The 27,329-nt window shown below is 38.1% G+C and overlaps 2 protein-coding genes across 2 annotated transcripts; both read right to left on the reverse strand.

Annotated features, from left to right (window-relative positions):
- Positions 1-2,196: 2,196 nt before the first annotated feature.
- LOC138871040 (uncharacterized) lies at positions 2,197-2,658 on the reverse strand. Its single transcript, XM_070148891.1, has one exon. It carries the CDS (start codon positions 2,656-2,658, stop codon positions 2,197-2,199), a length of 462 nt encoding a protein of 153 aa, XP_070004992.1.
- Positions 2,659-7,286: 4,628 nt separating this feature from the next.
- LOC104224485 (uncharacterized) lies at positions 7,287-7,778 on the reverse strand. The gene is made up of 2 exons (XM_009776157.1): positions 7,515-7,778; positions 7,287-7,457 (listed from the first exon to the last, which is right to left on the reverse strand). The coding sequence occupies exons 1-2, from the start codon at positions 7,776-7,778 to the stop codon at positions 7,287-7,289; spliced, it is 435 nt and encodes a 144-aa protein (XP_009774459.1).
- Positions 7,779-27,329: the final 19,551 nt, after the last annotated feature.

Consider the following 27,329-nt stretch of genomic DNA (forward strand, 5'->3'; position numbering starts at 1 on the left):
TTTCCAGACACATCCACAATATATAAACAACAAAAATAAAAGTACCAGTCATAAACATCATCAGAACTAAAAGAGAGGACATACATGTCACGCTTCGAACCTAGGGACGCGTGGCTAGCACTCGGTGCCATGCTGGCCTGAGCGAACCACTCTGTAACTCATTCATTCCTTTTGTAACTATCATGGCCCTACATGACCACGACTCATAATGTATAACTATAAATGGAAAATACTATATCACTGAACCATTTTTCTTAAAATATGAATACATATGGGCCGTCAAGGTCTCTGACATACTGTACAATGTGAATCTCTATCTACTAAGCCTCTAAGATTATTTGATATCAAATGGGACAGGGTACCGGCCTACCCATAAGTCTGTAGCAAAAATCTGATGCGATGACTCATATACTCGGCTGCACTCCTAATGAGGTGGAGTTTTGCCGGTCCTTCGCTGAAGCAAATATCGTCAACTATGAGGGCTCGTCAAACTGAATATCTATATCTGGGGTAGAGAAAAATCTTTATGATACTTTTGAGAAGGATTACACCGTACTTCCTTAAAATTACAAAATATAATACCAGATCACCAATTGTGCTCCCAAGAAAAAAAAACGAAATTATAATTTACCAATAGTTGGGTACCAATTTAAACTACTCTTTTTTCTTCTCTGATCGTATGTGTTTGCTTGTTGGTTGGAAAAAGCATATTATGGATCTCCAAGAATATATCTCCAACATCAACCACCAACTCTAGACAATCATGACTTGGAAGAATCTTCAAATTGGTTTTATTTGTTCAGGCTGCTGAATATATGAGAAGATAGCTCGAGACACGAAATAAGCGTGACTTAGGAGATGAGAAACATGTTCGTTAATAGCTGCTAGGATGTTTGGCTATCATACAGATGCATAAGGATTAGTTGATATTTGTGCCTACTTAGTAGAGGTATGCCACGTTTTGTAAAAATTCAAGAGTCACTCAAATGAAAATAAAGAAGGATGCCACGTGAAAGAATTTTTTTTTTTAAATCTTATTCAATAATTAGTTAATTAGGTAATATTCCACTATTCGGTAATTAATTAATTACCCGCATAATGAAGAATTATTTTAAATTACTTAAAATTCTACTTATTTTTAATGTACTTTATACACCTTACTATAATATACTTTACTATCGTGGTTATATGGTACCATATAAAATTAATACATACACTATTATTTCATTAAACTATCCATATAAAATTACATATATTTTCTCAACTTATAATTTTCTTAATCTCATTAATTTCTTAACACCTTTGAAATCTTCCATATCTGAACAATTTCCTTAGGAGTCGTAAGTAGATTTTGGACTGACGAAATTTAGAGTTTCGAACCGACTGATGTTGAAGAATGATCGGACAAATTATGATTAGTGAAATACAATTCGAACACAACTCAATTAATTTTTCCCAAAACATTTAGGTGGAGCTAAACTGTATAACGTTTAATATGACTATCTAGCTAGGACAAGTTATATTTGGAAATGAGAATAGGATGTGGCATGTCTAACACATATTGTCATTGGTATGGATTATGAAAGTTCTTGTGATAAGAAATTTATCTATTACTAGAAAATTTATCTATTAAGACACAAAATACAAAATTAATTTTGAGTAAGTGTTAAACAAATATACCATTTAGTAGTCACACTAATCTACTTTTGTTGTGAAAAATAATTTCTATCCTTACGATAAAGAAAATCTCATAAATTTTCTTATATATGTGTATAATTTAAAGCATTTTCGAAAGTAGTAATATTAATAACTATAGAAAATCATACTTTTTAAATATTTTTCTACAATAAATGTTCCACTCAGAATAAATATCATATAAAAAAATAGTAGTAATGGTAACTATCCAAAATTTTACTTATAAAGCTTTTACTAAAATACTTCACTTAAAAGAAAATACCATACTAACATAATATCTAACGGTATTAAGGTTGTTAAACTTACGGGGTGTAACAAGACACTAAGAACTTGACACTTGAGAAAAGGACACTGTTTAGGGAGCACTGGAAGGGAGAGGCCTAGATGAGGAGGCAAGGGTTCGAAAAAGGATGTCCATTCAAGCATTGGCTAAAACCTTCTCGTTGAGCAGTCTCTCCTTCAGGTCCTCAACCTGTTTCCTGAGGTCCGCATTTTCTCTTGTCAAACGGTAACCTCTGTGCTTTGAGAGCTGCTGGAACCAGGTGCCTCCTGAACCTGACTGAGCTGACCTTCGAGAATGACATTCCTTGCCTTCAGCTTCCTTATGTACGACCCCACAGCACCTTCTGTTTTTATTTTTTTTAAATTTTTTTTCTTGCCAGCGCCCTGGGTGTCACTAATCTTGGTCTTCTTGGAGGAACGAGGTTCCTCACTGGCATCAGCCTTCCTTTTCACTGATTTTCTTACACTCTCACCTTTCTCTGCAAATTTCCTGGAGATTTTCTCAGCAGACTCCTCAGCCACTTTCTCATCCTCTTTCTCACCAGATTTTTCATCCTCAACCTTTCTCAACTCCTTTTCACTCACAGATGACTCTCTCTTGGACTTTGGAACAGTAAGTTTCTTTGAGGACTTAAGAACCAAGGGACCAGGTTCCTCTTCTACTTCATCATCCACATTCATGACTAGTGCATGAGCCACTACCTTCTCACTGAACACCTTTCCATCTTTCACCAATCTCCTCTTCTTCTTTTCCTTTTTTACTTTTCCTTGAGACGGACTCAAGCTCTTCCTTCTTTTGTAAACTCGTGATGGGTCTCTTAGACGACGACCCCTGGGGAGCTGCCTTTCTACTCCAAGCACTAATAAAGTTCACCAAAGCCACATTATAATAATCTTCTTCTTCACTATCCTCCTTCTCCTCCTCAGACAAAGATCGCATCTCAACAACCACAACTGTTAATGGCTTAGCATAGAAATAAGGAGAGGGAGAAGGATCAGTACTGACCTAGGTTCTTGTGGAGAACCAGGGGTTTTATCCCAAGTGGAAGTAGAGGGCTCCTCTTAGGCGGAGGGATCAGACCCCTCAATTGGTTCCCCAGTAGTACCTGTCAGGTGCCACAGTTTCGACAACCATCGATTCTCTACCCTTGACCACTACACCATTTTCTCCCCTCCCTGAGACTCAGATACAACCTCATAACCTCCAACCAGAGTTCCCTCAGTAGATATTGACAACATATTTTCTTTTGGAGTGTAGTGGGTTGAAGAAAGTTTTTTTCTTTTTTTGGTTTGAAGAAGAAAAGAGGAATTTTGGATTCTTTGATGTGAACAGTTATGAAAGTGACTGTGAGAGGAGTTATTTAATAGGGGTGAGGAACCGGTTAGGAAAGGGTATTAATTTTGGGTAGTCGGGTCACTTCAGATGAGATGCTTGGGTTAAAAAAGCGGGAAAGATGGAAACTGACAATCTAATGATGTGGCACCATTTTAGCCGTTTGAAAAATTATGCATGAGAGTACAAAGGAACTACTAACCTGTGTCAAGGGAACCAGGTTACCTGACATATTTTGCAAATGTAAGCCTCATCCTTTAACCAACGTACAATGCATTATCTACTTGTTTGATTTGTAATCGTCATGCGCGTCTACCTTTAACGGTATAGAGATGAGTTAGACTTTGCCAGAAAACACTTTTTAGCTAATTTTACCTGTACATTTCTTTCATAGCCAATCCTTGAGGGACCAGGTTCTCAGTTGGGTTTTATCAACCCCAACACCAGGCAATTTCTTTCAAAATGCTCTCTGCTCAAGGCTTTGGTGAATATATCTGCAATTTGATCTTATGTGCTGCAGAACTAAATGCATATGTGCCCTTTCTCAACATTGTCTCTGAGAAAGTGATGTCGCACATCTATACGCTTTGTTCTCTTGTGTTGAACTAGATTCTTGGTCATGTTGAGTGCACTAGTATTGTCACATAATAAGGGCATGCACCCAGAGAACACACCAAAATCTTCCAGCTGCTGTTTAACCCATAACAGTTGAGCACAACAAGATGCAACAACCACATATTCAGCTTTTGCGGTAGAGAGGGCCACTGAGTTTTATTTTCTTATACCCCATGCAATCAGACATGAACCCAAAAAAAGTGCCATGCCAGAAGTGCTTTTCCTATCCACCAGATACCTAGCATAGTCAGCATCAGCATACCCTATTAAGTCAAGGTTATCTCCTAAGAGATAGTAGAGAACCAGGTCCTGCATCCCTTTGAGATATCTTAGGATTCTCTTGGAAGCTTTCAGATGAGATTCCTTTAGATTGAATTGAAACCCGATACATAGACCCACACTAAAAACAATATCTGGTCTGCTATAGAAGTGACCCTATGATACCTCTATACATGCTCTTATTTATAGGGGAACCAGGTTTATCCATGTCTAGACGAGTAGCTGTGGCGATGGGACTGTTAATGGTTTTTGATGTCTCCATGTCAAATCTTTTCAGCAGCTTCTTGATGTACTTATATTGTCTTATCATTGTCCCCTTGGGAGTTTGTTTCACTTGTAAATCTAAGAAGAAATTTAGTTCCCCCATCATACTCATTTCTAACTCACTTCCCATGAGTTTTGCAAATTTTTCATATAGAGAGTCAACTGTTGCTCTAAAGATGATGTCATCAACATAGATCTGCACAATGAGCTGGTTCCTTCCTCATTTCTTCAGAAAAAGAGTGTTGTCAATTTTCTCTCTTGTAAAGCCATTTTCTAGAAGGAATTTTGATAACCTTTCATACCAGGCATGGGGAGCCTGCTTTAACCCATACAAAGCCTTGTCGAGTTTAAAAGTGTGCTTCCAAACTCATCAAGTTTGTTTCTGAATACCAACCTAGTTCCTATAACAGTTCTGTCAGCGGGTCGTGGAACCAGGTTCCACACGCTAATCCTCTTAAATTGATGGTGCTCTTCTTACATAGCTGTAATCCGGTCTGCATCTTTCAATGTTTCCTTGATATTATTGGGCTCTATTTAAGAGAGAAAGGATGAGAAGGCAAGTGAGTTTCTTGTCTTTAATCTGGTTTGATTATGTTTTGAAGAGGGTGTGAGCTCCTGTGCTTCCAGTAGGACACCTGAATCTTATTATGAGAGGATCCAGGTTCTTCTAGATTTGATCCATGTGTCATATTCCTCACCTCAGCAGCTGGAGTTCCATGTACATCATCCATAACTCTATTTTCTACTTCAGATATTGTGATTGAGGGACCAGGTTCCTCTATGTCGGCTGGAGTCTCATCTTTAGTTCTGAGGAACAAGGTCCATGTAAATTTGGAGTAGTCATCCACAATGATAAAAATATGTACCTCTTTCCTCCTCTACTTGGAACCCTCATAGGTCCACACAGATCCATATGGAGGAGATCAAGTGGCCTTGAGATGCTAACTTCCTTTTTGGGCTTGAAAGAGGATATGACTTACTTTCCTTTTACACCTGCATCACACACCATGTGATCCTTGAAGATTGACTTGGGCAGACCACGAACCAGGTCCTTCTTGACCAATTTGTTCAGCAACGTAAAACTTGCATGACTCAGCCTTCTGTGCCATAGCTCAGCATTATCATCAACAACACTCAGACAACTAAGATCCCCTTGTCACATATTTAGGAAATACTCAGCAAGCTATTCTTCAACCCCTTCACATAGTACACATTTTAAATAGAGTGGGAATGAGATCTCCCGATCCTTCGAACTCCCAGAATGTATCCCTTCTTGCCATTTTCAAAGGATACACTCCCTCCCTGCAGGGCCTTTAGTGAAAGGAAATTATTTGTACTTCTAGTCATGTGCTTCGAGCAGCCGCTATCCATGTACCACTGTTGACTGATCCCTTTCACTGTTCCCTGCACAAGGAAATCAAGGGTTAGACTTAGGAACCCAAACAAGTTTGTGTCCCTTGTAATGAGGAAAGGGGTGAATGAGGGCTCTTTTAGTCCAGCAAGCATTATACATTTTTTATGTGAAGGACCAGGTTCCCTAGCAGCAGTTACTTTTTCAGCACAAACTTTGTTTTTTTGTTGAGATTGAATTTTGGCATTACAATTTTCTTTAAAGTGCATAGTATTGCCACAATGAGTGCAAAGCCAATTGTCAGGTATAGTAACGTACTTGCTAAGAAGGTTGTAGGGAGTCTTTTCCCTTTGGAACCCGATTCCATGCATGTTTCCCCTATTTTTTTTGTACAAGGCAGTGATAGCATCAGAGGACCAAGTCTACTTAAGTGATTTTTCAAGATCACTCTTCACTCTTCCTAGTTCTTCCTGAAATTGTTTGTTTTTCTTAAGCTCGACACACAAACTAGATTTCACTAATCTTAACTCATTTTCAAGATTAAGGTGTGCCTTACTTGCAACTTCCTTTCCCTTTTGAGTGTTCACAAGCCTATTTTCCCTTCTTAGTTCCTCAATTGTTTCCCTTAGGTCTACAACTACCACCAATAGGACATCTCTCTCGTGCTCTATGTTTGTAATTCTCTTAGTCAAGGTATCTTTTCCATTTTTAAACTCTCAATGGTCTCTCTTAGATCAACCACAACCACTGCTAGATCATCTCTCTCGTGTTCTATTACTCCTAGTTCTATGGTTAGTGCATTTTTATCATTAATGAGACTATGATAAGCATCAATTAAAATATTTCCAAAGATATAAGCTTCTTATGAGAATAGGATTTCAAATTTCTTTGAACATCTAGAAGGTTTACCTCATCATCATCGTCATCATCTCCATCATTATCAGACTGCGCCATCAAGGCATAAATAGAGTCATACTCAGCTACTTCACCTTCTATTGCCATCATGGAGCTATCACCTTGCCCATTATCTTCTCTGAATTCGTTGGAAGAGTCTCCCCATGCAGCAAGAGCTTGTTTCACAACGTTGTCAGCGACGTCTTTTCTTTTGAATCTTTTGTTAGGAACCTGGTTCCTCTTAGCTACTTTATAAGTGTTGTGTTTGTATTGATCTTGCTTGAGAAGAGGGAAAACCTCGATGAAGTGTCCTGGCTTACCACACTTATTACATAGGTCATAACCCTTTGGCTTGCTGGAGCTGCCCCCTTTTGGAATGCCTCTATTTCTGCAAACCATTTTTTGAAACCTTTTTGTCAGGTAGGCCATATCAGCATCCTCACCACTTGAGTCGTTGCTGTCCTTCTTGGGGACCATGTTATTCACCCTTTTTGTATCTCTTCTCTCATTGTCCTTCTTTTTCTTCATTTCAGAAGTCTTCAGATTGCCAACAAGTTCGTCTATGGTCATCTTCTACAGATCTTTTGCTTCTATGATAGCATTTACCTTGCTTTCCCAGGAACCAGTTAGTACACTAAGTATCTTCTTGACTAGTTTGTTCCTGGGGATAATCTCTCCCAGTAAGTGAAGCTCATTGATGATAGATGTTAAGCGAGTGTACATATCCTGAATGGATTCGTCGTCCTTCATTCTGGAAAGTTTATACTATGTGGTTAGCATGTTAATCTTAGAATGCTTTACCTGCGTTGTCCCTTCATGAGATTTTTGGAGAGCTTCCCAGATCTCCTTAGCTGATTGGCATGCTGAAATCTTGTTGTACTCATCAGGACCAATGCCACAAACAAGAATTTTCTTTGCATGAAAATTCTTTTCTATGGCCTTTCGGTCAGTGTCATTGAATTTCTTTCTTGTTTTGGGAACAGTTACCGCTGGGTCACCACTGGTTTTTGTAGGGAAAAAAGGTCCATCGTAGATGACATCCCAAAGCTTGGAATCTTCCGCCATGATGAAGTCGTGCATCCTACTCTTCTACCATCCATAATACTGGCCGTTGAACCTTGGTAGCCTGTAAGTAGACTGACCTTTTTCGAAGTTTGGAGGAGCAGCCATGCAGATCCTTTCTAGGTGTTAACCTGATAGAAAGAACCTGCTCTGATACCACCAATTGATAGAATTAAAGGGTCCACCAAACTCTATAGAGATCCAGGTTCTCCATTAGTTCCCACAGAACATACACACTGCAGTAAGTAAATGGCACAATGGAGTTTTACGTGGAAAACTCCCAGCTCAAGGGATCAAAAACCACGACCTAACCTTGTAGGATTTCAACTTCACTACTGAGAAACTTTATATTACAACCTATTGTAAATTAGGAATTAACCTCTTAATCCCTCACTAACTTGTAACACTCTATTACAAGCCACTTTGTAATAACTCTATTACAAAGACTTTAAACCTAGGAATTAACCTCTTAATCCCTCACTAATTTGTAATGCTCTATTACAAGACACTTTGTAATAACTCTATTACAAAGACTTTACAACTTGAATAACTCTAGCCAAGACACAAATACAAGGGTTTATAATTTACAAAGATTTCCTGCACAATGCTTCTAACTAAGCTAAGTAGGAATTACAAGTAGAGTGCTTTAACAAAGGTACAACACAACTAAGGGCATGTAATAACTTCAATACATGGAACTGGTCCTTGGTTATGTTGTTCTTCGTTCTTGATGCCCTTGCGAATCACTTTCAGGATTGACACAGACATGAGAGAAAGCTTGATGAGTTCTTGAATGTGCAAGTAATTTGTTTTATCTTTGCTTGATATTAATATCTCATTTGTGACATCACTTGAATGATGTAAGCAAGCTAGGTAAAAGGCATTCCCAATAAAGTTGATTGTTGCATTGTTTTTGCACTGTAGCGTGTGCAGGAAGCAACTTTACAGCTGGTGCAATTGACTTGTACAGTCTCCTCGAGAACTGGTAGCTATCTGGTTCCTCTATTATTCCTTTGACCCTGAAGAGTAGACTGTCTCTCCAATTAGAGACTTGGTGATCTTTAAGTTCTTGACGTTGTTGTTACACCCCATATTTTCGTACATGAAAATACGCCATAAATAAATTAAGGAGAGCCCAAAAGTGAGATGTCACGTCCCACAGTATTACATTATGGTGATGTCAAGTTTCACAGTATTAAGTTACAACGATGTTGCACCCTGAAGTATTGTACGTTAAAATTTCGTTTTCAGTTAACCGATGTAATACTCGGGGATGAGATCATCTTGACGTTAACGTACTTACGCTATTTATAACAAGAGATAAATATGTCTTATGAAGGATAAAAGAGTATACAGATTAAAGAAAATGAGTTTCGTTGAAAGTGGCCAATTTGGAATAAAATACGGGTCAAGCGATAATACCCGATAAATATGAACTAGGACCATGCAAGGTACCATATGATCACGGTAGTATAATATATAAAGTATATATGAGGTATTTAAAAAAAATAATAAATAGAATTTTAAGTAATTCAGAGCAATTTTTAAATTATGCGGGTAATTGGTTAGTTACCGGGTAACGGAACATTACCCAGTTAACTAATAAGTGGACAAAAATTTAATCAATTACCCATGGGGAACGTGGCAGCCCCTCCTTTTGTATAAGATGAGTCATTAACTCATACTTTACATGTGTCTAGATTTAAAAATCCAAGTCTTACAACGACATTAGGTAGGCTTTATCAAAATCAAATAAAATAAACAATTTCATTTCAAAGACAAAGGTGCAATGTTACATTCTATTCCAAATGAGAAACATAAACTTCAACTCAAATTTCAAAATCAACGTTAGGTATCCTTGGTAACTTTTAAAAGACAATTTGTCTTTAAGAATAAAAATTGTTTAAGAACATAATGGAAATCGAAATTTGTCCAAAAATTTCAAGACCAAGCAAAGTTTGTTTCAATTGCAAGTAAATCCAGTGTAAATTTCGTAGAAGCAGATTCGTTCAAATAATTCCAGGAACAGGTATGTTAAGTCTATCCCTTCTTTTTTTTGGCATGATCTTATCATTACACAAGTTTGATAACGAGGCATAAAGAAAAATTCATATCCCTGAATTTATGTATATTTTGCTAGTCTCGCAAATTGCGTATATTTTCCTAGTATTGTAAGTTATAATATTATCCTTATCGGGACTTCATATTCAATTGAGTATTTTTTTCTTTCGGGCAAGAGAGCAGAGAGTTTACATATGTACAATATTAAAACCATCGAGCTATAATCGATGGGCAGACCCATATTGGGCAACTTCTGATCAGATGGTAAGTTATATACGGAGCCTACTGTGGCCGAGCTCTTATGAGCGAGCCCAGTTGTTCGAGATACAGAGCCTAGTATGGCCGAGTGCTTATGAGCGAGCCTACTACGGCAGAGCAGTTATATATATACCGAGCCTACTGTGGCCGACCGCTTATGAACGAGCCTAGTTGGTCGAGATACAGAGCCTAGTATGGCCGAGCGCTTACGAGCGAGCCTACTACGATAGAGCAGTAATATATATATACCGAGCCTACTGTGGCCGAGCGCTTATGAGCGAGCCCAGTTGGTCGATATACAGAGCCTAGTATGGTCGAGCGCTTATGAGCGAGCCTACTACGACATAGCAGTTATATATATACCGAGCCTAATGTGGCTGAGCGCTTATGAGCGAGCCTACTACGACAGAGAAGATATATATGTAATACCGAGCCTTATAGGGCCGGACAACTATTTTACTTACTATATTGAGAGAATTTTGTCAGTATCAGCAGGTAAGCATATCTTCAGATTATCTTTGACTTCCAGCTACTTGTAGTTATTATATTATCAGTTCAGTTTCAGCTTTCAGTATATTGCCTTACATACTCAATACATTATTTCATACTGACATCCCTTTTCTGGGGACGCTGCATTTCATGCGTGTAGGTCAGACAGACAGACGAGTAAGCCTCTTCAAGTAGTGTTGCCCGAGCTCAGCTTTATCGGTAAGCTCCATGCCTTTCGGAGTTTCCAGGTCTAGAGCCTTATGTATATCTTGTATATATACGTATATATGTCATGAGTAGGTTAGGTAGCCGTTCCGATCACAGTATATCCATTAGTAGAGGCTTGTAGACATATCTTGTCCGTTAGTGCAGTATGTTGGGCTTTCAGGCCTTGTATGTATATTTGGTTGGTTTGTCAGTTGTAATAAATATGACGGCCTTGTTAGCCAAGCTTTATATTCATATTTAGTCAGCATTTGTTGTCGTCTTGCAATATGGCCCATGGCCAAAAGTATGACATCTTATATTCAAAGTCCCTTAGTTGCAAGTTGGTACACAAGGATAGGTAAGGAACTGGGAGCCGGTCTCGCTCCCTCAAGTTTGGGGCGTGATAAAAGTGGTATTAGAGCAGTTCTATCCTAGGGAGTCTACAAGTTGTGTCTAGTAGAGTCTTGCTTATGGGTGTGTCGTGCACCACACTTATAAGCAGGAGGCTACAAGGCATTTAGGATTGTCACTCTTTCTTCTTACTCTAGATCGTGTGGTAGAGCTCACTTATAAGAATCCAAGTTCCGAAATTCTATTTTATTCGAAATAAGATGATGCCTACATCCGAAAAGAAGGTTGGAAAGAGAGATAGTTGTGGAAGAGCAGAGTCAGAGGAGTTGGATTTTTGTTTGATGCCTACGATAAGTAAATATGAGGTATTTAGTAGATCATGGGTGTACTGAAAGGTGTAAGCTTCCTGATAAGAAGCCTTAAGGCAAGAATGCCTATCCATCTTTATGGTGAAGGACAATGAGAGATTAAGAAGATAAGTACAAGTTTCAGCAAGTAAAAGGAACAAGGTGAAAAAGGGTACGAGGTACCCAGTTAATGAAGGTTAACAGCGTTTATAATTGAGGCAGAGGAACATAAGCTTTTTGAGTTATATTCAATAGTAACAGAGGTATGTACAATTGATCACACCCATTTCAGTTATGCCTTGTGGAGGCTAACAGGTATAGTTAAGAGAAGGATGGGATATCAAGATCCGGATGGGGTTAGAGTAACCCAAATTGGTAAATGGATTACTTTCATTTGTTGGCATTTCCGAAGGGTATTACAAATGTTCCAATAGATCTTCCTGTGAGACACCCAGATGGTGCACCCTAGAATATTACGATTAGATGTGAATACTAGCATTTAGAAGATAGGCAGTGAAAGCCTGGATGGGATAAATATTACCTTAAGTGTGGCTCTCATCCCTAGTAGAGAGAGGATGTTGAGCAACCCAAAGAGCCAGTGGATGGTGCAAAGAGAAGCAAAAAGCAAAAGAATCTCTTGTTGAAATTTTCAGAATAAAGTAATAGACAGAAATGTTCGCAGGAAATAAGAAGAGAGCTAATGAAGCATTAAGAGTAAGATGTGATACATGGATGACAACGATAGGCCAAAAAGATAACAGTATTCCAAAGTTGATGGTCAAGTGAAGAAAAAGATGAAAAATGAAAGGCCTTGAGGTAACAAAAGAGTATAGGCCATAAAGTCATATCCTCACTTTGAGAAATAAGTTCGCGACGCTAACGTGATTCAGAAGAAAAAGTTAGACCCCATAATAATAGAAGTCAGCATGGACTGGTGGAAAAAGATAAACTAAACATGAATTAGGGACTGAATGATTTGATGGTGGTCGGCATCATGAGAACTTCATATTACATTCCGACGATAATAAAATGGACCACAGAGGAAGATTCATAAGAAACTTAGAGAATGGTTATTCAGGAAGACGCTTCCCTAAAGCAAGCAATGTGAGCAAAGTTAAGCTTAAGGGATTGTATGTGACAGTTACACTAAGTATCACCCTCGTGAGTAAGGAATTTTGTTATCCATGGTACAGAGGATTGCCGCAAGGTGAGTAAGGGTCATCGATAATGTGAAAAGACACCAAAGATGAAGAGGTAAAACATCTATAGGTAGATCCTCGTGGCTTCAGCTTTTAGTACACTTCTAAAGGGGAAAATATGGAGTGATGTGACATTAAGTCGGAATTAAGTGGTTCTAGTGACTATAGAATGATAAAGGAAGAATGCGATAAGAATGAGAAAGACATGAAATTGTACTTATTCAAATGTTACTGATATGCTATGATTCCAGAACATTATGTAAGCACGACACCAAGAAAAGAAAGTAAGGGTTCCAGCCTAGGATATTTTTGATAAATAAGGAGCCAGTGTGAGATGTAAGTTAATACAAAGAAAATAACCCAAGAAAGATTACGAGGAATATCGATATGAGAATGGGCCAATGAGTAGTTAGTAATTGGTCAGGAAGATCCCAGTTATGGCTAAACAAGAAGTTACGGACAAATCAGCCTAACATGAAGAATTCATCCTCGTAGTAATGTCTTTATAATACTTGAGATATATTCAAGGAGGAGTCGGGGTGGTTAAAGGTACCGTATATGTATTACGGGGATAAAGAAAGTGCCACTGGGAAGGCAATCAAAATGTCAGTTTAGAAGCAACCCTACAAGCACAAGGGCACAGAGGTAAGCAACTACGGATAATTTTAGGCAAGGAACGATATCAAAAGTCTATAATAAGCTCACAGCTTTACGAGGGTCAAGGGTTCTCCCTAAGTACTAGAAAGAGAGACTAGCTGAGGAAATAAGAAAGAAGGCTTCAACCTAAGCACAACGACCTAAAGAGGAAATGGTCATGTAACAACAATCTTGTAACAACAACCATAATCAATAATGGCTTTACAAGGAAGCCAATTAGAAGAAGTACCAGCCTCATAAGAAGTCAGTACGAAGTTCCCACAGGATTGTGTATGTAACGGAGGTTTGAGTATTATAATAGAGCTTTAAGTTATGGACGTGAATTACACCTAGGTGGAAGGGAGGTTACAAAAGAGATAGAAGATATGATATGGGATTTTAAGTAAGTAAGGTAAAAGTGAACAACGTACGAAATACTAAAATGCAGAAAGTTGTGAATAGTCCATACATCGTATAGAAGGTTATAAGTATGGGGATTCAATATCCAGGAATGATAGCGGCATCGTTAGTGGCATATCTTCCAGCCTATGGTTTCTACGTATCTAGAGGTGTAGTTAAGAGAGTAAAGAAGAATTAGAGACGATGTGATGTCTTGCTTGATGTTCCAGAACAACATAAGGAAATCTATGGTACATGCAAGTTGAAGGAAGGCCACAGATAGAATAAATAGATATGTATAGGTCCCAAGCTAAAGTATAGTAGAGCGACAAAGTTTTAACGAAACATGAGTAAGGATGGGGAAAGGCAAGTGAAAAGGTAATGAGAATGGATAAGTCCTCAGGATTAAGTCTATGAAAACAAGTAGAACAGACGGTTTCTCTAAAGTATACAAAGTTCAGTATAATCTGAATGAACTCAAAGGAATCTAAGAATAATAGCATTTAGAGAGAATGAAATGCTGGCCTAGTAATAAAATAAAGGGATAATTGTGACAGATAAAGGATGACGTTTGGGGCTTCGTTTGAATAATGATTTGAAAAAAAAGAAGAGAAAATAGAAGAAGAGAAGGAGAAAAATATTTCGCTGGCGGCACAAAATCAAGATACCCCATAAGGTGAATCGCATTGAGACACTATGAAATATGATTATGGAAATCACTTCAAAAATTTCTCGATGAAACGTAAGCCCTAGTGGCAAGGTATGACGTAAGAAGTTTCAAAGCTATAAGTGGTATATTGTAGATTAGTATTGAGGCGAATCAACAATGGATGGATAAAAGTCACAAAGTATGAGATGAGATTAGGCTGCCATTCTTAAGACGAACGGTAATGAAGGAGCATTGAAGGACTGAGATTTATACCTAAAGAATAGGCAACAAAAGTAACTGGGAGCTTGGTAAGCATACCTCAGTAAAGGTAGATTGAAGCAAAAATTATGGTACAGTATAACCCATGTAAATGCAGTAAAGTCATATGAATAGGTAACCAGATCTATGAAATGAGATATGGCCATATTCGGATGTTCTACAAAGTATTGAGCAAAGGACTTCAATACACCTATAGAGGCCCAGAGAGGTATCCTATTAAGCCTTGTATATACAAAGTAAAGCCTAGAGATTGACTAAAAGATAAAAGGAAAAAGGAAAGATGAATCGCATAAGTGCACTTACAAAACTAGGGTCATACAGGTTGCATGACAGGAGGTAACAACAGTTGCAAGATTAGGAAGATTTTGACCACAAGTCATGAAATGAGCAAAAAGACTAAAAGGGGGAATACCCTAGACTTTTGACTTATTCACAGAACAGTTGCCTAGATGGCAAGAGGATTACTAAAGTATTCGCACGACCTATGGGATATGAGAACGATAAGCGCATCAGTCAACATTCGAGGACGAATATTCCAAAGGGGGGAATGATGTTACACACCATATTTTCGTACATGAAAATACGCCATAAATAAATTAATGAGAGCCCAGAAGTGAGATGTCACGTCCCGCAGTATTACATTATGGTGATGTCACGTTTCACAGTATTAAATTACAACGATGTTGCACCCTGAAGTATTGTACGTTAAAATTTCGTTTTCAGTTAACCGATGTAATACTCGGGGATGAGATCATCTTGACGTTAACGTACTTACTCTATTTATAACAAGCTATAAATAAGTCTTATGAAGGATAAAAGAGTATACGGATTAAAGAAAACGAGTTTCGTTGAAAGTGGCCAATTTGAAATAAAATACGGGTCAAGCGATAATACCCGATAAATATGAACTAGTACCATGCAAGGTACCATATGATCACGGTAGTATAATATATAAAGTATATATGAGGTATTTAAAAAAATAATAAATAGAATTTTAAGTAATTTGGAGCAATTTTTAAATTATGCGGGTAATTGGTTAGTTACCGGGTAGCGGAACATTACCCAGTTAACTAATAAGCGGACAAAAATTTAATCAATTACCCATGGGGAACGTGGCAGCCCCTCCTTTTGTATAAGATGAGTCATTAACTCATACTTTACATGTGTCTAGATTTAAAAATCCAAGTCTTACAAAGACTTTAGGTAGGCTTTATCAAAATCAAATAAAATAAACAATTTCATTTCAAAGACAAAGGTGCAATGTTACATTAAATGAGAAATAGAACCTTCAACTCAAATTTCAACATCAACGTTATGGATCCTTGGTAACTTTTAAAAGACAATTTGTCTTTAAGAACAAAAATCGTTCAAGAACATAATGGAAATTGAAATTTGTCCAAAAATTTCAAGACCAAGCAAAGTTTGTTTCAATTTCAAGTAAATCCAGTGTAAATTTCGTAGAAGCATATTCGTTCAAATAATTCCAGGAACAGGTATGTTAAGGCTATCCCTTCTTTCTTTTGGCATGATCTTGTCATTACACAAGTTTGATAACGAGGCATAAAGAAAAATTCATATACCTGAATTTACGTATATTTTGTTAGTCTCGCAAATTGCGTATATTTTTCTAGTATTGTAAGTTATAATATTATCCTTATCGGGACTTCATATTCAATTAAGTATTCTTTTTCTTTCGGGCAAGAGAGCAGAGAGTTTACATATGTACAATATTAAAAGTATTTTCATTATCATCGAGTTATAATCGATGGGAAGGCCCCTATTGGGCAACCTCTGATCAAATGGTAAGTTATATACCGAGCCTACTGTGGTCGAGCGCTTATGAGCGAGCCTAGTTGGTCTAGATACAGAGCCTCGTATGGCCTAGCACTTATGAGCGAGCCTACTACGGCAGAGTAGTTATATATATATACCGAGCCTACTATGGCCGGGCGCTTATGAGCGAGCCCAGTTGGTCGAGATACAGAGCATAGTATGGCCGAGCGCTTATGAGCGAGCCTATTACCGCAGATCAGTTATATATATACCGAGCCTACTGTGGTGGAGCGCTTATGAGCAAGCCAGTTGGTCGAGATACAGAGCCTAGTATGGCCGAGCGCTTATGAGCGAGCCTACTACGGCAGAGCAGTTATATATATACCGAGCCTACTGTGGCCGAGCGCTTATGAGCGAGCCCAGTTGGTCGAGATACAGAGCCTAGTATGGCCGAGCGCTTATGAGCGAGCCTATTACCGCAGATCAGTTATATATATACCGAGCCTTATAGGGCCGGACAACTATTTTACTTACTATTTTGAGAGAATTGAGTCGGTATCAGTAGGTAAGCATATCTTCAGATTATCTTTGACTTCCAGCTACTTGCAGTTATTATATTATCAGTTCAGTTTTAGCTTTCAGTATATTGCCTTACATACTCAGTACATTATTTTGTACTGACGTCCCTTTTCTAGGGGCGCTGCATTTCATGCATGCAGGTCAGATAGACAGACGAGTTGGCCTTTTCAATAAGTGTTGCCCAAGCTCAGCTTGATCGGTAAGCTCCATGCCTTTCGGAGTTTTCGGGTCTAGAGCCTTATGTATATCTTGTATATATACGTATATATCTCATGAGTAGGTCGGATAACCATTCTGATCACAGTATATCCATTAGTAGAGGCTTGTAGACATATCTTGTCAGTTAGTGCAGTATGTTGGGCTTTCAGGCCTTGTATGTATATTTGGTTGGTTTGTCAGTTGTAATAAATATGACGACCTATTTGCCCAAGCTTTATATTCATATTTAGTCAGCATTCGTTGTCGTCTTGCAATATGGCCCATGGCCAAATGTATGACATCATATATTCAGAGTCCCTTAGTTGCAAGTTGATACGCAAGGATAGGTAAGGCACTGGGTGCTTGTCTTGCTCCCCCAAGTTCGGGGCATGACAGTGTTACACCCCAAGTTTTCATACGTGAGAGTACGTCGTAAGTCATTGATGTAAGCTTAGAAATGAGATTATATTTGGAAGCAAATAAAGTATGTTTATCATGTTACCTTGGAGGTTACAAATATTTAAGATCATGAATAACGAGTACCAAGAGGGTTGAAAATCTTAGAAGCTAAACCAATTGAAGAAAATATGTTTCGTCGAAAGTCTGACAAGTTTCGAATGTTATAACATGTACTTTGGGGTGAGACTAGGGTTATTAACATGATAAGGAGGTTATTCTATGAGTTATTTTGGTCGTATGATATTCATTTTCTACATTTTGAAGGCAAGCAAGTTGTGGAACAAGAGTTGGCAAAGGTCATCACAAGTTACATTCATAAATTTGCTGAAGTTTAGGTCAAATGTATCTGAGAATTTCTCCAAATATACTTGGAATCATGGGGTGTTCTACCTACCAAATTGCAGGTCTACGAGTCTAGTTTCTAACGCATTAAACCGTTTGGCAATACGACATCGGAGTAGATAGATATTCTCGTTTTCGCGAGACCGCGCAAGCAGCTCCGAATGGGACCCACTTAGGCGGTGGTTGACCTACTTCAATTTATAAACGATTTGGACTCCTATTTTTTCTCATTTTTAACTAAAATTCGTCTCCAAACTTCTCCTAACCCTCCTAAACATATACCACAAGGGTTTGAAGTGATTCCAAAGTGATTGCACCATATTTCAACATCAAAACTTAGTTCTAGTGAAGAACAACACCTCTTTGAGGTTGTGTTGTCATTGAGGATTGTTGTGGGCTGTATTTGGATAAAATTCCAAGTTGTTGCTGCTGTCTAAGGTGAGTATAACAGCCTACTAATTGTGCTTAATCTTGCTTGTATGTTGGTTAAGTTGTTAGGATGATAAACTACAAGATAATACTTGGATTAGCTTAAGTCACTTCTATGGTGTTGTATTGCTATTAAGGGTTGTTGTAAACTGAATATAACTTGGATTTTGACTTGAAGTTACTGTATAAGGTATGTATATTGTGATCTTGCTTGTGCCTAAGGTTATCTTGATGTTGATTAAGTTAAATGGATGGGCTAGACATGAACTAGTGAATAAAGTTGCTAATTGAGGATAGTTGAAGTTGTGGATTATTTTCGTTGTTATAAATATATGGTTTAAGGCTGGAATCATTGATTAATGACTTCATTATCATGTTAATGATACTTTTATGTTGAAGTAAGAAGTCTATAAGGATTGATAAGGGGTATACGGATTCCAATCGGAGCTTGCCGCTCGTCGTAATGTAGTTGTGACTTGTTGTTGTTATATGGTGTCTTGATATTGATAATTATATATTGATGGATTGCTCTGGTAATTGTTGTTGGTATATGGTATTGGAGGAGGCCCTTGTTACAAGGGAGATGCTGCCCAAATTTACGTAAACAAGCTACTAGCTTAAGTTATAGACTTAGCCTTTGCTCAGCACTGATTTTGAATCTCCTTATACGATAATAGATTGAGTTGACTTGTTTGAAGAGTCGCTTGGAAGGGATTAGGGACTCAATGGGTTTAAGGTATGTTAAGGCACTTTCTTCTTTCTTTTGGCATGATCTAAAGTGAAATGAATACGCTACTTCATAACGGATCTACTCCTAGTAACTAAGGTTGTCCATGTTGTTCTTTCCTTATAAAATTATTCTAAGCAAGTGTGTATGATCCTTGAATCCTACTAAGGTTCATATTGAGGGTATGGATGTCCATAGTGCTCTTAAGTCACTCCAAAAGGTTTAGAAGGTGATTCCATGAGTCTAGCATGCATTATATATAGTATCTATTTTACTCTACCGAGCCGCTCTATAGTTCGGCCGGGTACGGCACCTATTGTGCAACCACTGATCAGTTGGGTTTACCGAGCTCCACGTGGCCGGGTACGATTCTACCGAACCTTATGATGGTCGGGTACGCTTTTACCGAGTCCTCTTTGAGGCCGGGTACGATATGATGATGATGATGCCCACAGAGGCGAATGTTTTAAAAAGTTTATGTATATATATGTATAGTTTATGTATATATATGTATTATGCATTTCATATCATAGCCCCTAGAGGCACTCAGATGTTACAGGTTGTATCTCCTCTATCTCTCTCTTTACATTACTGTTCTTGTTTATGCTTTCCTGCCTAACATACTCGGTACTTTATTCGTACTGACGTCCCTTTTGCCTGGGGACGCTGCATTTCATGCCCGCAGGTCCCGATTGATAGGTTGACAGTCCTCCTAGTAGGCTATCAGCTCAGCGAAGGTGTTGGTGCACTCCACTTGCTCCGGAGTTGCCTATTTGGTCAGTATGCTTTGGATATGTATTGATTGATATGGCGGGGCCCTGTCCCGACCTTTATGATTTTATGTACTCTTAGAGGCTTGTAGACATATGTCAGGTGTATGGATAATTGTATGGCCTTGTCGGCCTATGTTTCGAGTTTACTAATGGTCATGTCGGCCTTATAGGCCCGTATGTCACATATATTAGTTTGTATATCATGTTGGGTCTTCATATGTTGACTATTCCCTTATGTTTTATTCTTGTTATCTCAGGACGAGTTTTCTAGCTCATTTACTCATGATAACATGATAAGAAAGATATGTTACGTTGGTACTCGGTTGAGTAAGGCACCGGGTGCCCGTCGCGGCCCTTCGGTTTGGGTCGTGACAGAAGTGGTATCAGAGCAGTTCTGTCCTAGGGAGTCTACAAGCCGTGTCTAGTAGAGTCTTGTTTATGGGTGTGTTGTGCACCACACTTATAAGCAGGAGGCTACAGGGCATTTAGGTCTGTCACTCTTTCTTCTTACTCTAGATCGTGCAGTAGAGCTCAGTTGTAAGAATTCAAACTCCTAAATTCGACTTTAGTCGTAATACAACGATACCTACATCCACAAAGACAGTTGGTAAGAGATTGCATGTGGATGTGGAAGAGTTGAGTCAGAGGAACTCGATTTCACATCATGCTTATGATGAGTAAATATGAGGTCTTCAACAGATCATGTGTGTACTAAGATGTGTATGCTTCTTAATAAGGAGCCTTAAGGCACGGATATCTATTCACGAATATGGTGAAAATCTATGAGGAATTCAGAAGCTAGATACAAGTTTTAACAAGTAAAAGAAGTAAGGTGAAGAGGGGTACGAGGCACCCAGATAATGAAGATTATCAATATTTTCAAATCAGGCAGAGAAATATAAGCATTTTGGTACCTTCATCAATGACAGAGGTAAGTACAATTGGCCACACCCATCTCAGTTATGTTCTATGGGAGCTAACAGATATTATTTAAGAGAAATATGGGATATCAGGATCCAGTTGGAGTTAGAGTAACCCAAAAATTGTGGATAGGTTGTTATCATTAACTAACGTTTCCGAAAGATGGTGCAAATGTGGTAATAGATCTCCTTCTAAGACACCCATATGGTGAACTCTAGAGTAGTACAATCAGATATGAATACTGGAATATTAAAAAATTTCAGAAGATAGGCAGTGGGATCCTAGAAGGGATAAATATTTACCTTAGTATGACTCTAGCCCCGAGTAAAAAAAGAATGTTAGGCATTCCCAAGAGCCAGTGAGATGAAGCTAGGGGAGCTTATAGGGAAAGAACTTTTTGTTGAAGTTTTCAGAATAAAGTGATAGACAAAAGAAATATTATCCGGAGAATAAGAAGAAAATAAATGAAGCATCATGAGTAAGATGTGATATATGGGTGATAACAGTAAATCAAAATATGACACGATGATAGAGTCTATAGTCAAGTGAAGGAAAATACAAGAGGTGACAAGCCTTAAGGCAATAAAAGAGTATAAGCCATAAAGTCATATTCTTATTTCGAGAAATGAGTTGGTGACTTCAACGTGATTACCAGGAGGAAAGGTTAGACCCCAGAGTAATAAAAATCAGTATGGGCTGGTGAACAAGATAAAACCGAACATGAATTAGGGACCGGAGGATTTGATAATGGTCGACATCGTGAGAATTTCAAAGATCGTGCTCCAACAATAATAGAATAGACAACAGATGAATAACCTTTAAAGGCCATTTAGGAAGTCGCTTACCTAAAGCAAGCACTTTGAGCAGAGTTAATCTTAAGGGACTAAGTGTGCCAGTTACAGTAGGTGTCACCTTCGTGCATAAGAAATTTAGTTATCCCTGGTACAGAAGGTCACCATAAGGTGATTAAGGTTCATTGATAATGTGAAAAGACGCCAATTATGAAGAGGTAAAACAACTATAGGTAGATCGTCGTAGTACTAAATCTTAGTACTCCCCTGAAGGGGGGAATATGATGTGATATGATATTAAGTCGGAGTTAAGCGGTTCAGTTAACTATGGAATGGTAAAGGAAGAATGTGGTAAAAAGGAGAAAGGGATGATGTTGCATTTATTCAGTTCCTGCAGATATGTTGCGACTCCATAACATTATACAAGCACGACACCGGGGAGAGGCAGTAAAAGTTTTCAGCCAGGATGTTATTGATAAATAAGTGTGAATGGACACTTGATACATCAGGAGCTAGTGGTGAGAGATAAGTTAAGACAAAGGATATATCCCAAGAGGGCTTATGCAGAATATATATATATATATATATATATATATATATATATATGAGAATGGACCAACGAGTAATTAGTAGTTGATTCAGGAAGAGCCCAGTTATGGATAGACAAGAGGTCACAGATAAATCAATAGATCATGCAAGATAAATGTAGTGAACCGCAGCATAGTGAATTCAGTCTCGCAGATACGTGATCGCAATCATTTGAAAAAAATTCAGATAGGAGTTGAGGCAATTAAAGGTACCATTTTTAAGGTTTATAAAAATAAGAGAGAGTGCCACTAAGGAGACAATAAAAATTTGAGCTTAGAAGTAACCCTACGAGCACAAAGGCATAAATTTATGTAACTAAGGATTATTATGGGCGAGTAAGAATAACGAAAATTACCTTCGGGTGTACGATATATCAAGCTCGCAACTTTACAAGAGCCAGAAGGTCTCCCTAAGTACTACAATGAAAGACTAGCTGAGGAAATAAGGAAGAAGGTTTCCACTTAAGCATAGTGAGCTAACGAGTAAATTATCTTGTAACAACAGTCTCACTACAATATTGTATACACTCCATAAGAAAGTGGCACCTATCATGGCTAATGAATGGTAAAAAAAAGCCATCAAAGGTGATATTTGAGATCATATGAGGTACAGGAAATTATAGTATTCGTGGGAAAAAAGACAAGCCAAGTATTCATGCAACAAGTGATAGAACGACCAACAAAAGTAATTGCTTACATTTAAGGACAACTGAGAAGGCACGAAAGGAAATTTATGGTGCTAGCAAGTTAAAGGAAGGTTGCGAGTAGTATAAATAGATCGGTGTAGGTCCTAAGGTAAAGTATTGTAGAGCAACAAGGTTTTAGGTAGATAGGAGTAAGGATATGAAAAGGTGAGTGAGAAGGTGACGAGAATATGTATGTCCTCGGGATTAAACCCATCAAAACAAGGGAGCTGATGATTTCCATATGTAATAAAAAGCTCGGTACAGCCTGAATGAACACAGAGGAGTCTGAGACTAGGTGCATTTAGAAGAGATGGAATGCTGCCCTGGCGGTAGAATAAGGGTGTAATTGTGATAGATAAGAGGATGATTCTTAGGCCTTTGATTGAGTAATGATTTAACGAGAAAGGGATTTCATTAATTGAATGGGATTAGAATACCCCCATAAGATGAATCGCATTGGGATGCAATGAAATACGGTTATTGAAGTATAGTATTATCCCTAGGTGGATCAGGAAAATCACTTCATATGTTCCCCGATAAGATGTGAGCCCTAGTGACAGTGTATTACGTAAGAGGTTGCAAGTTATCAGTGATAGATTATAGATCAACATTAAGGTGAATAAACAATAGATGGGTACAAGTTCCAAAGTTCGAGATGAGATTTGTTTGTTATTCTTAGATGAATAATAATGAGGAAGCACTAAAGGACTTAGATTTATACATATAGGATAAGCAGCGAGAGAGTAACCTGGAGTTGGGTAGCAAACCTCGGTAATAATAAACCGAAGTAAGTTTTATGGTATAGTATAACCTACTTAGATGTAGTAAAACCATAAGGATAGATATACAAGGATATGAAACAAGAGATAGAAATAGTCTTAAGTTCGATAAAGTACCAAGCGAAAGACATCAGTACACCTATACATGCCTAGAGGGACAGCTTGTCATAATTCTGTATATGTTCATAAAGTGAGGCTTAGAGATTGGCTAAAAGATGGAGGAAAAAGAGAATACGACTCGCTAGGCTCTCATACAAGGACACAATCGTACATACTACATGACATAAGGTAGCAAATGTTATGATGTTGGTAGAATTCCGACCACATGTCATGGCGTGACAAAGAGGCCTAAAAGGGGGGAATGCCCAAGCGTTTAGATTTATTCACAAAATAGTGGATTAGATGGAAAAATGAGCATTAAAGTATTCGTAAGAGTTATAGTTTATGAAACTGATAAGCGCATCAATCAATATTCGAGGACGAATGTTCCAAAGGGGGGAATGATGTTACACCCCAAGTTTTCATACGTGAGAGTACGTCGTAAGTTATTGATGTAAGCTCGGAAATGAGATTATATTTGGAAGCAAATAAATTAAGTTTATCATGTTACCTTGGAGGTTACAAATATTTAAGATCATGAATAACGAGTACCAAGAGGGTTGGAAATCTTAGAAGTTAAACCAATTGAAGAAATATGTTTCGTCGAAGGTCGACAAGTTTCGAATGTTATAACATGTACTTTGGGGTGAGACTAGGGTTACTAACATGATAAGGAGGTTATTCTATGAGTTATTTTAGTCGTATGATATTCATTTTCTACATTTTGAAGGCAAGAAAGTTGTGGAACAAGAGTTGGCAAAGGTCATCACAAGTTACATTCATAAATTTGCTGAAATTTAGGTCAAATGTATCTAAGAATTTCTCCAAATATACTTTTAATCATGAGGTTTTCTACCTACCAAATTGAAGGTCTATTAGTCTAGTTTCTAACGCATTAAATCGTTTGTCAATACGACATTGGAGTAGATAGATATTCGCATTTTTGCGAGACCGCGCAAGCAGCTCCCAATGGGACCCACTTAGGCGGTGGTTGACCTACTTCAATTTATAAACGATTTGGACGCCTATTTTTGCTCAATTTTTAACTAAAATTCGTGTCCAAACTTCTCCTAACCCTCCTAAACATATACCACAAGGGTTTGAAGTGATTCCAAAGTGATTACACCATATTTCAACATCAAAACTTAGTTCTAGTGAAGAACAACACCTCTTTGAGGTTGTGTTGTCATTGAGGATTGTTGTGGGCTGTATTTGGATGAAATTCCAAGTTGTTGCTGCTGTCTAAGGTGAGTATAACAACCTACTAATTGTGCTTAAGCTTGCTTGTATGTTGGTTAAGTTGTTAGGATGATAAACTACAAGATAATACTTGGATTAGCTTAAGTCACTTCTATGGTGTTGTATTGCTATTAAGGGTTGTTGTAAACTGAATATAACTTGGATTTTGACTTGAAGTTACTGTATAAGGTATGTATATTGTGATCTTGCTTGTGCCTAAGGTTATCTTGATGTTGATTAAGTTAAATGGATGGGCTAGACATGAACTAGTGAATAAAGTTGCTAATTGAGGATAGTTGAAGTTGTGGATTATTTTTGTTGTTATAAATATATGGTTTAAGGCTGGAATCATTGATTAATGACTTAATTATCATGTTAATGATACTTTTATGTTGAAGTAATAAGTCTATAAGGATTGATAAGGGGTATACGGATTCCAATCGGAGCTTGCCGCTCGTCGTAATGTAGTTGTGACTTGTTGTTGTTATATGGTGTCTTGATATTGATAATTATGTATTGATGGATTGCTCTGGTAATTGTTGTTGGTATATGGTATTGGAGGAGGCCCTTGTTACAAGGGAGATGCTGCCCAAATTTACGTAAACGAGCTACTAGCTTAAGTTATAGACTTAGCCTTTGCTCAGCACTGATTTTGAATCTCCTTATACTATGATAGATTGAGTTGACTTGTTTGAAGAGTTGCTTGGAAGGGATTAAGGACTCAACGGGTTTAAGGTATGTTAAGGCACTTTCTTCTTTCTTTTGGCATGGTCTAAAATGAAATGAACATACTTCATAACGGATCTACTCCTAGTAACTAAGGTTGTCCATGTTGTTCTTTCCTTATAAAATTATTCTAAGCAAGTGTGTATGATCCTTGAATCCTACTAAGGTTCATATTGAGGGTATGGATGTCCATAGTGCTCTTAAGTCACTCCAAAAGGTTTAGAAGGTGATTCCATGAGTCTAGCATTCATTATATATAGTATCTATTTTACTCTACCAAGCCGCTCTATAGTCGGCCGGGTACGGCACCTATTGTGCAACCACTGATCAGTTGGGTTTATCGAGCTCCATGTGGTCGGGTACGATTCTACCGAACCTTATGATGGTCGGGTACGCTTTTACCGAGTCCTCTTTGAGGTCGGGTACGATATGATGATGATGATGCCCACAGACACGAATGTTTTAAAAAGTTTATGTATATATATATATATATATATATGCATTTCATATCATAGCCCCTAGAGGCACTCAGATGTTACAGGTTGTATCTCCTCTATTGGTCTCTTTACATTACTGTTCATTTTTATGCTTTCCTGCCTAACATACTCGGTACTTTATTCGTACTGACGTCCCTTTTTCATGGGGACGCTGCGTCTCATGCCCGCAGGTCCCAATTGATAGCCTGACAGTCCTCTTAGTAGGCTATCATCTCAGCGAAGGTGTTGGTGCAATCCACTTGCTCCGGAGTTGCCTATTTGGTCAGTATGCTTTGGATATAAATTGATTGGTATGGCGGGGCCCTGTCCCGACCTTTATGATTTTATGTACTCTTAGAGTCTTGTAGACAGATGCCAGGTCTATGGATACTTGTATGGCCTTGTCGGCCTATGTTTCGAGTTTACTAATGGTCATGTCGGCCTTATAGGCCCGTATGTCACATATATTAGTTTGTATATCATGTTGGGTCTTCATATGTTGAGTATTCCCTTATGTTTTATTCTTGTTATCTCATGACGGTTTTTCTGGCTCATTTACTCATTATAACAAGATAAGAAAGATATGTTACATTGGTACTCGGTTGAGTAAAGCACCGGGTGCCCGTAGCGGCCCTCTAATTCGGGTCGTGACAGACAGTTGTGTATAAGGTTCCTTATCTGGTTCTTATCAGTAGTTTGTTAGATCATCAAAATATAATAGGGATAAACATATAACCTATCAGATCGTAAACCTCAACTACAAAGATCGCCTTAGAAAAACTTCTAGCATCGAAATGTGTATTCAAGGCATGCATTGGAGTCTTCGCTATATCTTACAAGGCATAAAACCCAAATCATTTGAAGAACTAGCAACTCGTGCACATGATATGTAATTGAGTATGACTACAAGTGGAGGTCAAAGGTTTCCTGACTTTGAGCCTCATGATGAAATAGAAGCAGACGATGCTTAGAATGGGGGCAAGTATTCATCCGAAGATGAAACTGAACAGTCTAAGCAAGTTATAGTGCTCCATGACGTAAGAGCCTTATCTGCAAGTCGTAACGCTCCTGAACGCACGAGCCTAAACAGTAAGT

This window comes from Nicotiana sylvestris, chromosome 6, assembly GCF_000393655.2.
Source record: "Nicotiana sylvestris chromosome 6, ASM39365v2, whole genome shotgun sequence".
In the NCBI taxonomy this organism is placed as follows: Eukaryota; Viridiplantae; Streptophyta; class Magnoliopsida; order Solanales; family Solanaceae; genus Nicotiana; species Nicotiana sylvestris.